We start from the raw sequence: 14,153 nt of genomic DNA on the forward strand, positions 1-14,153 counted from the left end.
TTCACAAAGATATTGGATAGGTATCTAGATTAAGGGACTGTGATTGGATTAGGGAAAGGGCAGTGGGTGGGTGTGCGGGGGTGCAGGGAAGTGGGTGCATTTACTGTAACAGGTGCAAGGTTTCTTAACGTGGTTTAAGGTGTGTGATGGAAAGTTTATGCTAGATGCTGTATATATACAACTATGTATACTTACAGAAATATAGTTTTAAAAATACTCTGCCTGGGATGATTTAGGGACAGGGCACTGGAATGTGCAGGGAGTTAACTCAGTGACCTTTTCAGACCCTTCCCAAACTTACAAATCTATAAATCATTTTCATTGATTTATATTTTTTTCTATTGTCAGAGGGGTTTTTTTTAATCTTTATCAGAATATAGCATTAGGTGAGATTTAATTACTTCTTGGTATAAGAGTGCACTGGGACGTATGTATGGTTGTTATATAAATCTGTAAATAATTGGAGTGTGTGTTGTATGCACGTGTGCGTGCACACACATCTGAGAAGAAGAGTTTTTGGGCCATATCTTTTATTGGCTGAACTGCATGGTTGGGATAGACTTAGGCAAGATTTCTGGTAGCACAGTACCCTTCCTTTTGGTTTCTGGAACAAAAGTAGACACAGCAGAGACAAGTAGCAAATGGAGCAAAACTTGCGTAAAGCGCCATATGTAAATAAAACAGGCATAGTCCAGCTGTTTACACCCTAGTCTTAAATGACAATTCAATCAAATTAGCTATGATTTTTCCAAAGCAGAGTGTTAAATGGATAGTTCACAGGTCCTTAAAGAGGGACACTGGGTTTGGCTGTGTGTATGGTCTAGATCTGAGGCGGCACAAAATGCTCAGATGAAAATCAAACTGGTTGTCTGTTCTTAGCCTCTGGCCCAACCCAGATGTGCAGACACGTGTGGTTTGCAGCACCACAAACTGTTGTGGTGCTACAAACCACAAGCAGTGAATGTTAAAATGCAGGGCCAAAACTTGCTACCAGGATTTCCTGGAAACAACCCCCCCACCCCCAAACAAACAAACCTGAAAATAAAAGTGGTATAAATGCACACAGACAACAAGCATGTGCCATCACACATGGGGGCTGGGCTGTCCATGCTGCTGGCCAGGCCTCCATGCTGCCGGACCTGACTGCTGGGACCAGCACCATGCTGGCCCCAGCCCCGGCTCTCCCTGGCTGGAGGGCCTGGAGGAGCTGGGCAGTTTGCTCAGCGGGGGACAGCATGCCCTGCAACCAAGCACCGACTCAGGGTTGGGCCGTGCGGTAATGTGTACCACTGCAAGTGCACATCCCTGCAGGGCTGGATGCGACCTCTGACTGAAAACAGAGGACGAGTGCAGCGTGGGGCTGATTGTCCCTGTTTTGACTCATCAGAACAGGCCGGGATCATGGCTTCCCATTCTTAACTGCAAATAGCCTTTATTTTCCCAGGCCCAAGTGTTTCTTCGCAGGTTCTTCAAGTGGGCCAGTGAGCTGTGCGGGTCCGTAGCATCCCAGGATCACGTCGTCGTCCCGGGATAAACCGGTGCTCTGTGTTCAGCCTCTGAGGCAAGGGTTTCTCCGGGTACCGCCGCTCGCTTCAGCGCCCCGCGGGAGAGCGCCTGGCAGCGGAAAGCTCCTCGAGCTTTCTCCCAGGGACGCAGCTGGTCCAGTCAGCCACGTCGCCCCAAGAGCTCCTGCGGGAAGAGTGCCCCGCGGAGCGGCGGGTGCTGAAGGGACAGCTCCCCGCGGGCGGCCGCTCCGAGGCGGCGGGGGCGGGGCGGCCGCCTGGCACCGCCTCCCCGGCGTGGGCGGGCCGGCGCGGTGGCTCTGCCCGCGTCCCGGCTGCTGGCGGGGACAGGGAGGCGGACGCGGGCTCGGCGGCGCGGCGAGAGGCCCGAGTGCTGCCGTGTCTCCCGCCGCCCCCCGCCCTGCGGCAGCCGCGACCCGCGCGTGGGGGCTGCCCCGAGCGCCCTGCGGGGGCGGGTGGAGGCGCTGCCGGCCGTGCCCGCCCCCTCGGGCGGGGGAGCCTGCGCCCGTGCGCGGCCAGCTCGCGGGGCAGGAGGAGCGGCGTCCCCTCCTCCGGGGCTGCTCTTTGTACTTGATCCTCCCGCGGCTCTTCTGAAGCCCCCGTGGATATTTTGGGGGGAGGGGGAGGGGGAGGGGAGAGGAGCGCGAAGGAAGGGGAGGTCCCGGCCCCGCCGCCGCGCTTGCATGGTCCGGCCGCGGCGGCTGCCCTGAGCATGGCCGAGAGGAAGAGGACGTGGAACAAGGAGGACGACCTGCCCGTGTACCTGGCGCGGCCGGGCACCACGGCGCAGACCCCGCGGCAGAAGTACGGCGGCATGTTCGCCGCCGTGGAGGGCGCCTACGAGAACAAAACCATCGACTTCGACGCCTACAGCGTGGGCAAGAAGGGCTCGCGGACCCCGCGCAGCGGCAGCCGCCACGACATGCTGGATGGCGGGGACAATTACAGCGAGACCGCCAGCGATGTCAGCGAGGTCTCGGGCTCCGTGATCAGCTCCCCCGGGGACCGCGACGACAAGACCCCGGGCGTGGAGATCAGGTTCCCGCTGGGCAAGGAGCTGCTGCAGGGCCAGGACAATGGGAAGGTAGGAGGGAGAGGATGGGGGTGGGGGATCAGCACGGAGCCGCTGCAGGGAGGAGGGCGGGGGGGGCATCATTCATGGCTCCGGCTCCCACCGGTCATTCGTGCCTCGCGGCAGCCGGAGCTCCGGCTCCAGCGGCGGCAGCGGCGGCTCCGGCACACGCGGCGCCACCGCCGGGCGGGGACGGGGGCAGCGATCGCCGCCCTGCCTGGCCCCGGGGGTGCCAGGGGCGCAGGGGCTCCTCCGGGGGCCGGCTCAGGCCTGTGCGGGCAGAGTTGGGCTGGCTGCCCGGCACAGACCCACTGACACGCATGCCCCGCAGCCGCACGCGTGGTGCGGGCTGTGTGCGGCGGATCCCCGGCACTGGCTCTTTTCCCGCTCCCCGCCCCCGGCCATGTGATTGGGATCCTCTGGCTGGAAGTTGGTGTCGCTCGACCTGGCGCCCTCCTGCCCTCGTGGTGTCCGGGCGGGGCGGCGGGGGGACCCACCCCGCGCGGCGACCGCTGTCCTCGCGTCCGCAGCGCCGGCTCCCGGCCCCGACCTGCCGCAGGGGAGCCACTGCTCCCTGGGCATCTCCCGGGACGGGCACGAGCTCCCCGGGAGGAGCGACACGCACACGGGGCTCCGCGGCCGGGCCGGGCGGCGGTGCAGCTCCCAGAGGGGGCCTGGGCCAGCCTCAGCACGGAAAGCGGAGGCATAAAATGAGGCAGCTCCGCAGCCCGCCAGGCAGGGCTTGGCTCGGCTTGTCCGGGAAATGGAGCTACGCTTCCCTTTTCTCTGGGGACCAGTGGGCCTTGCACCCCCACTTCCTCTGTCTATGTGTGTGTACGCACCCCCACACACCCACCCGGCAAACAACAGCCTGTCCCTTGTCACCCCTCGGCTTTTCCTTAGCCTTAAAGCCCTACGCCTTTTCTTCCCACTTCTCCTTTGTTCCGAGCACGAAGCAGGTGCAGCACAGCGTCCCGAGGGCCTTGCGCTCTGTAGGTGCAGCGTGCGCGTGTATACGCGTGCGGGTGTGCGTGTGTGTCCCCGCCGGCCGGGGGCTGCCTCCTGCAGTGGCTGCAGCCCGGGCGAGCAGCTGCAGTGCGGTCCGCCCTTCCCCCTCCCCGCCGCGGCTCCGACCCCCCCTGCACCGCTGACTCATCCCGCAGAGGCGCGGCGGCTCCCAGCTGCCCGCCGCGGGCAGGGCTCCAGCGGGGGCAGGGGTGACGACGGGCTGGCGGGGACGAGCTGCCACCCCCGCGGCACACACCGCGGGGCGCCGGCGGGAGGGGGACGACGTGCCCTTTGTGCCCTTCGCCCGGCTCCTTCTCCGCCCCAGGCCCCCGGCAGGGCCGCGCCCGGGCGCTCCGCGTTGCACCGCCGCCTTCGTGCGGCTGCTCTGCGGGCTGGCAGCAGGTGCCGACGGAGGCTGCCAGCACCAATTTGCTGCGTCCCCCCAAGCGCCCGAGAGCCGCCCGGGGGGTGACACTGGCCTGCGACCGCCGCGGGGGCGGCTTTGTCCGCGGCATCCCGGGCAGCGCGGCGCTGGGCTTGGGCCCAGTGATCTCCCGTCTCCAGCGCTTGTGGCTGCGGTTTGGGAGCCAGGGGGGGAGTGGGGGGAACCCGGCATCTTCCAGGCTCGTATTGGAGGCCACAGATGGATTGACGGGCTGGGAAGGGGTGGGAGGGGGCGCGCGGAAAAGGAAGCGCTTCCTGGGTTGAGCCGGGCGAATCCCGCGCCGCGCTGCAGCCGGGCGGGCGCCGCCGCCGCCGGTAGAAGGAGCTCTCGCCCGCTCCCCCGCGAGGCGCGGCCCTGTTTTATTGCAGCCGGGGAAAAACGGCGCTCGCTCTGCCGAGGCTCCTTCCTCCCGGCGGGGAACCGCGGGCTCCATTCACGGGTGCGCCTTCCCCTCCCGGCGGCTCTCGGTCGTGGGCGTCCGCGGGGCTCGCGGGAGCTAGCATGTCTTACCAGGGCAAGAAGAGCATCCCCCACATCACGGTAAGCCGGCAGCCTTTGTTAGCGGGCCGAGGGGCGGAGGCTGGGCAGAGCCCCGAGCGCCGGGGAGGGATGGCCCCCGCCGGGTGCCCGCGGAGGACAGGGGCGGTGACGGCGGCTGGGCGAGGGCAGGACCCGGGCGGCTGCACCGAGGCGGACCCCGCGCGCACATCTGCCCCGGGCCGGGCCCTGCGCGGGCGAGCGCTGGGCTGGAAACCATCCCGGTGGCGGGGGGAGGTGGCAGGGCGGCTGCCTTGCTCCCCTGGCCCGCTGCGGGCGGGGGGGGGCGGGGCAGGAGCGGACCCGTGCGCCTGGCGGGGCGGCGGCTGCTGCGAGGCAGAACAAAGGAGGGAGGGGACGGCCCGGCCGGGCGCCGGCACCTGTGCACCGAGCGGCGCACGTGGCGGGGGACGCGGCCGGGGGTCAAACAGCGCCATGATGCCAGAGCCAGCCCCTGCCCGTGCTGGAGCCAGGGCGGGAGGCCCGAGCGCTGCCAGGGCTGCGGCCCCCGGCGTCTCTCCCGGTTGCGGCTGCGACCCGCGGGGCTGAGGCCGAGGTAGAGCTGCACACGAGGGCGGGGCTGGTCCTGGGGGTCTCGGCCACTTGGCGCCTTTGACAAGCCCCGAGGGTCCGACCCGCGCTCCCGGGGGCGGGGGGGCGCAGCGCCCGGCGCGGGGGTGAGGACTCGCTGGCTGAAGACATGGCAGCCTCAGGGCGGGGCTTACACCTCAGCCAGACCTTGTTCCAGTCAGGGCTTGGCCCGGGGCTCTGAGGTTCTTCTAAACCCTTCTGGTCACTGCCACCCGGGGAGCTATCCCCACGCCTGCTCACTGGTGTGGCACAGCCTCCCTGATGCTGAGAGAGGCAGGAGGGACTGGCCGGCAAGGGCCCCTGTCATCAATTTGCTGTAGGACACTGGGCTCCCCCCTCACTGACCCTCTGCCTGTTTTCCATCTACCGTTTTTCTCTGGACCGTGTGAGGCGGGGCCTGGCTGTGCTCTGGGCAAGCCTACGCAGTAGCACGGCAAGGAAGTTTGGCGCATGGGGCAAAGCCCACAGCGGCATCCCGCCCTCACCCCATGCACAGATCTGGGGGGCACATGCTCCCCCTCCCCACTTGCCCTGGAGTGCACCCAGCGGCAGGAGCCACCCCCATCCCTGCACCCCCCAAACAAGCCGCTCGCGGTCCTGCCCATGTCCCATCCTGGCTGGGCCGCACCTGTTGGCACCCCTTCGGTTCTGTGCCCCGTGGCGGTCGCTCTGCTGGCCTCCCCCCACTTGCCGTGGCACTGAGTGTACAGTACTTGCCACAGTGATTTTTAAACCAGGACACTACCAGAGCCTTTTAAGGGTGTCTCAGGGTGTTGCCACCAATACTAGCATTGTTAGGGGGGTAAACACCTACACATGATTCACAAGATAAACCCAGAGATCTCAAATTGGAAGCCATAGTGTCAAAACCATGCTTGCCCATTGTGGTCTTTCAGAGGTATTTTTGCAAGAGAAGAATTGGTCTATTGTTCTTCTGCATGCAAAAAAGGAGTGAAAGCTAAGAGCTGTTTTTTTTCCAAGGGGTGCCTTGAGTCTAGCAAGGTTGTGACCCACTGTTGTAGCACAGGTAGAAGCTGATGGTTGGAGCCTTACATTTCCTCTGCAGTGACAATAAGGGTAAAAGGGTGCCCAGCTGCAGGTAGACATTGCTCAGTTTTGAGCAAAAAAAGAAACCAGAAGCATGAAATTGTTTGCCCCTACATTTACAGTGCATTTTAATGTCTTCAGTTCTCACTTTTTCCTAATTTGTGCTGACAAGAGAAAAAGAAAAGCTGGCATGAGAAACAGAATGTGCTAAAGCCTTTCCTAATGAATATTCATTAATCCTACTGTGATTTTTTTTTTTCCATGACCAAATCAAAGGTGAAAAACAATAACATTGTCCCACATTTAATGTACCTCTTTGTCTTAATTTTAATTTTTTTTCTGTCTTCAGAAAAAGCAAATTGAGCAGTTTGCTTAGTGCTGGATATTCCTTACTGGACACTTCTGTTCCAAAAGTGCTCCCATCCAAACAATGTATGTTTTTTATCCTTAAATAACCCGTAGTACAGCTCTTAGCAGCAAATGTAGCATAGTGAGTTCCTGGAAGGAAACAATTGGTAAAAGTCCATTGCAGCTTCAAGCCTCAGCTTGAATGACCATGCATCCATTTATTGCTTTGCCAAGCTGAAGCAGCAAAAGTTTGGAGCAGAGGTCAAAGTTGTGCCTTTGGAGCTGTAATGAGACACCTTGCGCACTGACAGACATGCATGTTCCCTCTCTAACTTTGCATATAGTGCCGCGACTTAGAGTGACCCCCAACCCAACAGATGTCCATCTATATGGGGAGGATCGAGCCTGCCTGCCTGTCCTGCAATTGGGCTGATGAAGACCCTCTTCCCCCCCCCCAAATTCCAGTGCTCTTTAATGTAGAGCGCCTTAGGGAACCTCTGTCAATCCCTGTATCCCTGTGTGTGATTGGGCCTGGGCTTGTGCTGTCTGCAGAGTGGAGGGGAGGAGGAGGAGATGGAGGGGGAGCCTGGCCTGAACTGAAGGAGGGGGTGAAGGGGGGCTGTGAGGCAGGGGGGCTCCAATCCATGTGCCCCCTTCCCGCTTAGGCTGGGCAAGCCTCCGCCTGCAGCTCCCTCCCCCTCCCTTCTCCCTCCTCCCTTCCTGCAGACAGCAACCAGCCCAGTCCCCAGCGCACACAGGGATTACAGAAGTTCCCTAAGGCATTCTACTTTGGAGCACCTTCATCTGATCCCTTATTAGATGAGGGTTAATTTTTTGAATGGTCAGCTGTTTTTAAATGGATGTTTGTCACTGCATGTCTGTAGATCACTTTCAGGGAGCCAATTGCATGGCAAATGTCACTTCTATCATGTCTCTTAAGTGCTCTGCTGCAGTACCCTTATGACAAAATCCAGCCCTTTTGCTTGTGAGAATTTTTGAGCAAGGACTCTATCTTTCTATGTCTTTGAAGTGCCTAGTAGACTTCTATGGGTTCTATTAACATGACTAAAATTCTCCATGGTGTACTGTAGGGAATGCAAAGGTGTGCTCCAAGTGCAGCGTGAGCAGAGGCTATGAGCTGATCTACATAAACATAAGTACTTCCCATATTCATCTGCATGGTGACAGTAAGTCTCAAGGCTTTGATGCACCCTCATTTGCTTTTGAGTGAAGAGTAACAAATGGACAGGAGAGGTAGAGAGAATGGAAGGTGTTCAAGAAAAAGTTGATGCACAATGTACAGGATGAAACTAAGACAGTCAACTTTTGAATGACCTTCCTAGGCCATTTCTGGGTATTAGGCAGGGCTCATTTAGCATGGTCTTTGATCTCCTGTGTACATTCCCTTGCCCATCACCTTTAACCTTGTGTTTATACATACCAAAGTCTATGCCTATACCAGGGGTGGATAACCTGTGGAATGAATGCCAATGGGCAGTCTCTGTGTGTAGCACATGGCAGACTGGGGAGGGGACAGACAGCACAGCATCAGGAGATAGGGTGGCAAGCAGGAAAGAGGCAGCATTTCAAGCAGGGGGCACGGGGAAGGAAGCAGAAAGCAGTGCAGCAGGACAGGCAGGGAGCACAGGGCTGGCAGAAGAACGCAGAACAGATCAGGCAGGGGAAGGGGACTGGAGTGGCTCTTGGAGAGAGTGCGGAGTGGTTAATTTGTAGCATGCCTACCAAAAACGTTGGCCCCCACTGCCTCATACCATGTAGAATGTATCTTCAAATATGCTGGGGAATCTGGGACACTGCCCTGATGCTATGAAGCATTGAAACCCCTATTGTTTGTAGTTTTATCTTGTATTTCAGTAGAGCTTGGTATTTTCCAGGCATGCAAGAAGACTAGGTCCCGATACAAATGACCTTGCAATTTCAGTATTTAAAAGTGCATGCCACATAGCTTACTAGTTATATTTTTAACTGTTGCAATGTGAGTTCAGTTGAGGACAAGCTTAAGGGCAAGGATGTTGAGTGGTGGAGTGGTAGCCATAGGAAGTGAGTATTAAGGAGGAACCTGCACAAGGCAAGGAAACCTGGAAGAGGAAAGTGGTTCTTTCAGGAGGAGAGAATGCCAGCTGGAAATATGACCCAGAAAGGCTTGAGGAGAAAAGAAGATGAAGAGACTTAGGACTCAGCTGGACCTGGCAGAGTGTAGTCCATAGGTGTGTAGTAGGAAGCAAGGTGAGGTTTAGGTGGGTAGCACTGTGAAACCTTGAAAGTGAAGAGGGGGGTTTGAACTCAGTGAGAAAGGAGACAGGAAGGGGAACATGAAAAAGGGGAAGAAGATAACTTTATCTGTAGTGTGTTCATTGTTTGAAATGTGTAGAGCTGAGAAGCAGAGAGGCCAGAGAGGGACACATTACAGTAATCCAGGTGAGGGATAATAATGGATTATTCCTGCTGGGGTCACAATCCTCTCAGTCGGATCACTGGGGGTCAGGATGGGTAAACTTTCAAATGTGTACACTTTCCCCAGGTCTTACCTCCTTCCCCCTTTTTTTTTGGCATTTGTAAAACTGCTTAAGGGAGCTTGTGGGCTAAGTCAGCAACAGTATGGGAATACTCAACTTGATATCTAATTCTCTGGGCTGCCAAGAACGATCTCTTCCTGAGATTCAAGGCTTTGTCTTCACTGACAGACATCAGCAATTCACACGTCATTGCTCTCATGCTGGTTGAGGGCTGGATGACGTAAGTGTTAAAAGAACCCATGCCGGGGCTATGCTAACCTTTCTGCTGCAGCTAGTTAGTGTGTATATATACAGTGCAAGGATCCAAGTGCTTGGGTGAAACTCAGCTGGCCAAAAGTAAACTCCAGGGAAGCTGGAGATGCTGGTAGCAGGTAGGGAAAAAACTTTAACAAGGACTAGCACCCCTACCATCCTTTGGGCATGTTTACACGTGAATTTACTGCACAGTAATTTACTGTGGTTTTTAGGCCAGCATCTACAGGTGCAGCCGTTCAAGTGCAGTAATGCTGTGTGTGGACTGACTTGGGACTAACTTTAGTCCCAAGTCAGTCCACACACATAGTGTTCCTGCATAGTCAGGCACCTACATGTATGTTACTGTGCAGTAACAAATCAAGTGTTTATGCCCAAGTCTGTGTAAGTCACCATAGTTATTGTGCAGTACAGGCATGCACATATAGACACGAACCCGTACTGTGCAGGAGTTTTTGCTGTATAAATGTCCACGTGCAGACGTGCCCTCTGTTACCCCCAATTGTTGCAACTAAGCCTTCCTGTATTAGCCTGACAAGATGTAATCTAGCATTGTGGAGTTGTCCTGTTTGTAGTGGGAGTTGTAGGACAAGGGCTTGTTTGTGTATGTGCTGAAGTTAACAGGACTCTTCACTGACTTTGTGGGGGGAGGAAGCTGAATCAGGCCCCAAATTTAAGTAAACTCTTTTGCTCAGAGGGCAAGCAGAGTTAGCGAAGTTGGTAACCATTTACCATCCTAACCCATCCTCTCTGTGGCTTACTTAAGGGCCACATGCAGGACAAAGGGAATGTACAGAGAGTCTGGGAGGTAAGACTTGCCCTCTCCCCTCCTCACCAGTCCATATGCCTTTACTGAGGACAGGTCTGCTAACTGAGTATGTCACACTTCACAAGATATAGCGCAGGGCATATTTCTCCTGGGGTGGAATGGCTTCACACTGTCCCCAGCACAAGGCTATATTTAAAGGGATAAGTGAATCCTCAAGTGATTTGACATTGAAAAAGCAGTGCAGTTAAGGCTGATCCTAATTTATTTATCAGAGAAGAAGATGATAGAATAATATCCAGACACAGTTACTTTAGTTTATTGTCTCTTGTGCCTAACTTCTTTGCTGGAATGCTCTTTCCACTCAACCCTTTGAAAGAGTCAAATTCAGACTCTACTGAGATGTACCTACTTACCCCAGATCAAATTTGTCCTTGTGTCCTGATGAGGGCTTCCCTATAGTTTTAATACAACTGCTCTTTGATTACATGAACTAGCTCTGCTGGATGACAGCTATTTTATCCCCCTGTGTTTACCACTCCTGGGACTAGCCTGCTGAGACTTGGAAAATTCAATTGTAATTGGTGTAATAGAAAAGTGTCACCAAGGAGGGTAGATATAATGATACCCAATGGAACAACTTTGATGCTGCATTCCCCAGTCCTTACTCAAATGAAACTCTCAATGAATGCTGTTCTGCCAGAATATGGGGTGTAGTGTGCCTGCAGTATTGATATTTGAAAAGCAATAAACATGGTATCTATTTTGAAGAAATCCCCGTGTGTTTTGCTTGTACAGAATAACCTTTTTTTTAGTTTCTATGAGAAAGGAATGAAATTGGTAGATTAATAGAAAGGTAGGCCTCCAAAACAGAAAAAATGAGTATCAGATCTTTAATTGAATAAACATGAATGAATAAATTGGCTTTGCACCAGTTTAAGATGTGGCTATATTCCACAGAATCTTTCATAAATGAATTACTGTGTATAAGAATACATTTGTTAGGAGAATAAGCTTAAAAGCTTTTGGGCAGGGGACTCTATTAGTATGCTATCAGAAACGATGCCTCAAGGAGAATGATTTACAAGTGACACCCTTTGTTGATTCAGTTTTTGCACTAGCTATGGAAATATTTCCTATAGAGTTTAACCTGGACATGAGGATTCTGAAGAGGGAAGAAAGCTGATTAAGAACAAACCTTTTTAAACAGACAGAGCTGTATGGACTCCCATGTAGAGGCTTTCTTTTACCCTTTTGAGAAGGACTTTGCACACACATGCTTGGGAAGGAGATGGTTCTACTTTTGCCTCTAACTTTCTTTTAAAAAATACTCCTTTTTTGTCAGTGCTTTGCTAAAACCAAAATAGCTTAAATATTTTGCAACTTGTCTGGTTATGGAGCTGGCTGCTTCCATTAAAAAGCTTATCTGTGAATTGTGTATAAAGGAATTAACTTTCCAGGGGGAGATTTTTCAAAGGCATAAAGGAACATTGGGCATCTTACTTTTATTGCCTTCCAGTAGAAAGTGGCTTTTGAAATCCTCCATACCATCGATTCAGGATGTTTTGTTGCTGGGATTCTGTTAGTCAAAGAGAATACAATTATCAGCCTATGGCTTTTAAACCTTCTCTTTCAAACAGAGCCATGTCTTCTTGCACTCTCTAGGGTATTTTATAAGGCTTAGCAGCAGGGTGTACTCACTCTGAAATGATTCAGTATGCCAGCATAGCTTAACACCTTCAGTTTTACTGCATTGAGCCCAGCATCTTTACATAACACATCTTTAGGAACAGCATATAGAAATGCAGGTGGTTTTGGAATGTAAGGGACCATTTCTGATAGCTCCTTGGAGCAAGATGCATAGTCCTCTCTGGGCCCATGTGCTACCCTAGGTTTGGGTGCAAACTCTCATTATGAGTTATGGAGCTCTGAGAACTCTGGTGAGTGACTAAAAGTCAAATTTGTTGCTGGTTTAATTTCACTCTAGTCAATAGAATTACATGGGGAAGAATTTGTCTTTGAAGGTGGTTTCTTCACCTTTCAGGCCTAGACCTTCTGGGTGGTAGATTTCAAAAGCCTTTATCAATTAACAGTGGTTGCAGTTTGAACAAGAGTTAAAGACTGAATCCAAGAATGAAGTGGTGCCTGGACACACTTTCATTGTGCTGGCCTGATTTAGTTTTGTTTTGCTGATGACAAGTTGTTGTCATCCAGCTAATGCAATTAAGTAGTTAATTAAAAAGGCAAGATTGGCTCAATTGGTACCAGGAGACATTAGGCTTCAGGATGAGTGCCACTCATGGAACAAAGGTAAAAACAAAGATGTGCTATTCTTTTAGGAGCCGTTATTTTATTAAAATAAGCATTTTACCGTTTTCCTAGATTTTTCTTCTGCCTGGAATGGCATAGGCATTCTTTCAATATTTTTAACCCCCTTCATTTTATATATGAATTTGGCATCCCTGTTGCAGAGTATGGGTGTGGCTTCATAAAAGGGAAGTGCATGTGTGGCTGTGATATAATTAGAATGAATAAAGTAGACAAAATGCGTGTCACTTCACAATGATTTATGGTCGTACTATTTTCATTGGACATGCTAAATTAACTGGCCATGATAATAATCAGTTGGTGCATTTCATGGCAGGGAACAGCATTATAATTTATGTCAGCATCTTATTTTTCAGCAATCTCTGTCTAGACTGAGAATCTATATCCATATTTTGTTGTGTAATGCTTTCTAAAAGGCAGTTACCTGAAGCTCAGAGCACAAGAGGGCTAGGAGGAAAACCAGTAATTTTCAACTGTCCTATATATGGATAAACCATAACACTTGAATATGGGTTCAGAATAACTCTGGGTTGAACCAAGCTTTTAGAACTGTAGGGACTCAGCAAAATTCAGGACTAGATCTGAGTTTCCATTCCTAACAGGGACTTGGTCCAGACTCTTTTCTCAGCTCTACCAGGCATTTTATTATTTGTTGATACAAGACAATGTATTTCCATACTTTAAAAGAGCTGCAGAGGGATCAGCCAAAGTTTTAATAATGGATATATGTGCAGAAAACATGGGTTCCTCAGACTCCATAAGCTTTATGTATTTCCTGCTGCAGCACAGACAATAGTAGTGTCTGGGTGAGAGCTGCTGTCTCTTGCAGCAGAAAGCCCCTCCTCCTGCAGTGAATGACGCGGAGCTTGTGGCCTATCCTTCTGCTGCCATGAAAATTGCTGTGATGTCACAGCCTAAGCTGCTTTCCTGCTAGATTAAGCAAGAGGAGTCTGGCTGTGATTAGCAAAAATCACCAGGAAAACCATGCAAAGCACCTGAAAGTAGATTTCTGTACATAGTAGGTGCTGTATCATATTCAGCAAGGAGCTTTGTTGTGAAGAAATGGAAAGCTAAGTGCTGAGAAAATGGAATTGCTGTAAGATCAGCACTGCTTGGTGCTGATTCTGTCACACCCTGACCTAAAACCTTTTTTGCAGACAGCATTGTATTGCTGTGATTGTTATACCGCTGAGGTCTTGGTGAGAAGTGGAAGATAAATAATTTGGGTCAAATTCTCTTGACTATGCCATAAGTGTACTGATTTCAGCGGAGGTAGTCCACAGCTATGGTGTGAAAAGTGTATTTAGTTTTTATGTTAATGCTGATACAATGCCAATATTGCTCTGATATCATTTTAGACTTCTCTTTTTCTTCCTTAATTGTAGCATTTCCTCAGGATCTTGCTGCTTTTTACCTGCCAGCTGTTGCAGGGGGATTCTTCCTCTTCCTTTCTTGTTCCTTGTAGTTCAGAGGGAAAAGCTCATCTCTGCATCTTGTTTTTGGCATCCCAGGAAAAGCCTCATATACACAGCCTCTTGCTAATTTTCTCTATGCAAACTCATGTGTCTGGAACATTTGTTTTTCTCACTTTGCCTAAAGTAGAGGTTATATAGGCCTCTGACACACTCCTCACTCTGAAACCATGTCTATGATGTGTCAGATAGTGCTGTAGACCAGGTTGTGAAAATAAACCCTGATT

The 14,153-nt window shown here is 52.4% G+C and overlaps 1 protein-coding gene across 4 annotated transcripts in view; it reads left to right on the forward strand.

Moving 5' to 3' along the window:
- Positions 1–1,844: 1,844 nt before the first annotated feature.
- Positions 1,845–14,153, forward strand: part of CRMP1 (collapsin response mediator protein 1) — a 74,335-nt gene continuing 62,026 nt past the window's right edge. For 2 of the 4 annotated variants that reach the window (XM_090035567.1, XM_090035568.1), the window contains exon 1: positions 1,845–2,607. In XM_090035567.1, coding sequence (XP_089891693.1) covers positions 2,236–2,607 — 372 coding nt within the window. In that variant the 5' untranslated portion in view covers positions 1,845–2,235. Of the gene's footprint in view, positions 2,608–4,301; positions 4,589–14,153 lie in introns of those variants that run through there. The other 2 variants (XM_090035566.1, XM_090035569.1) reach the window with 2 other exon arrangements.

Source organism: Crocodylus siamensis, chromosome 2 (assembly GCF_052110815.1).
Source record: "Crocodylus siamensis isolate JL-2025a chromosome 2, ASM5211081v1, whole genome shotgun sequence".
Classification (NCBI taxonomy): Eukaryota; Metazoa; Chordata; order Crocodylia; family Crocodylidae; genus Crocodylus; species Crocodylus siamensis.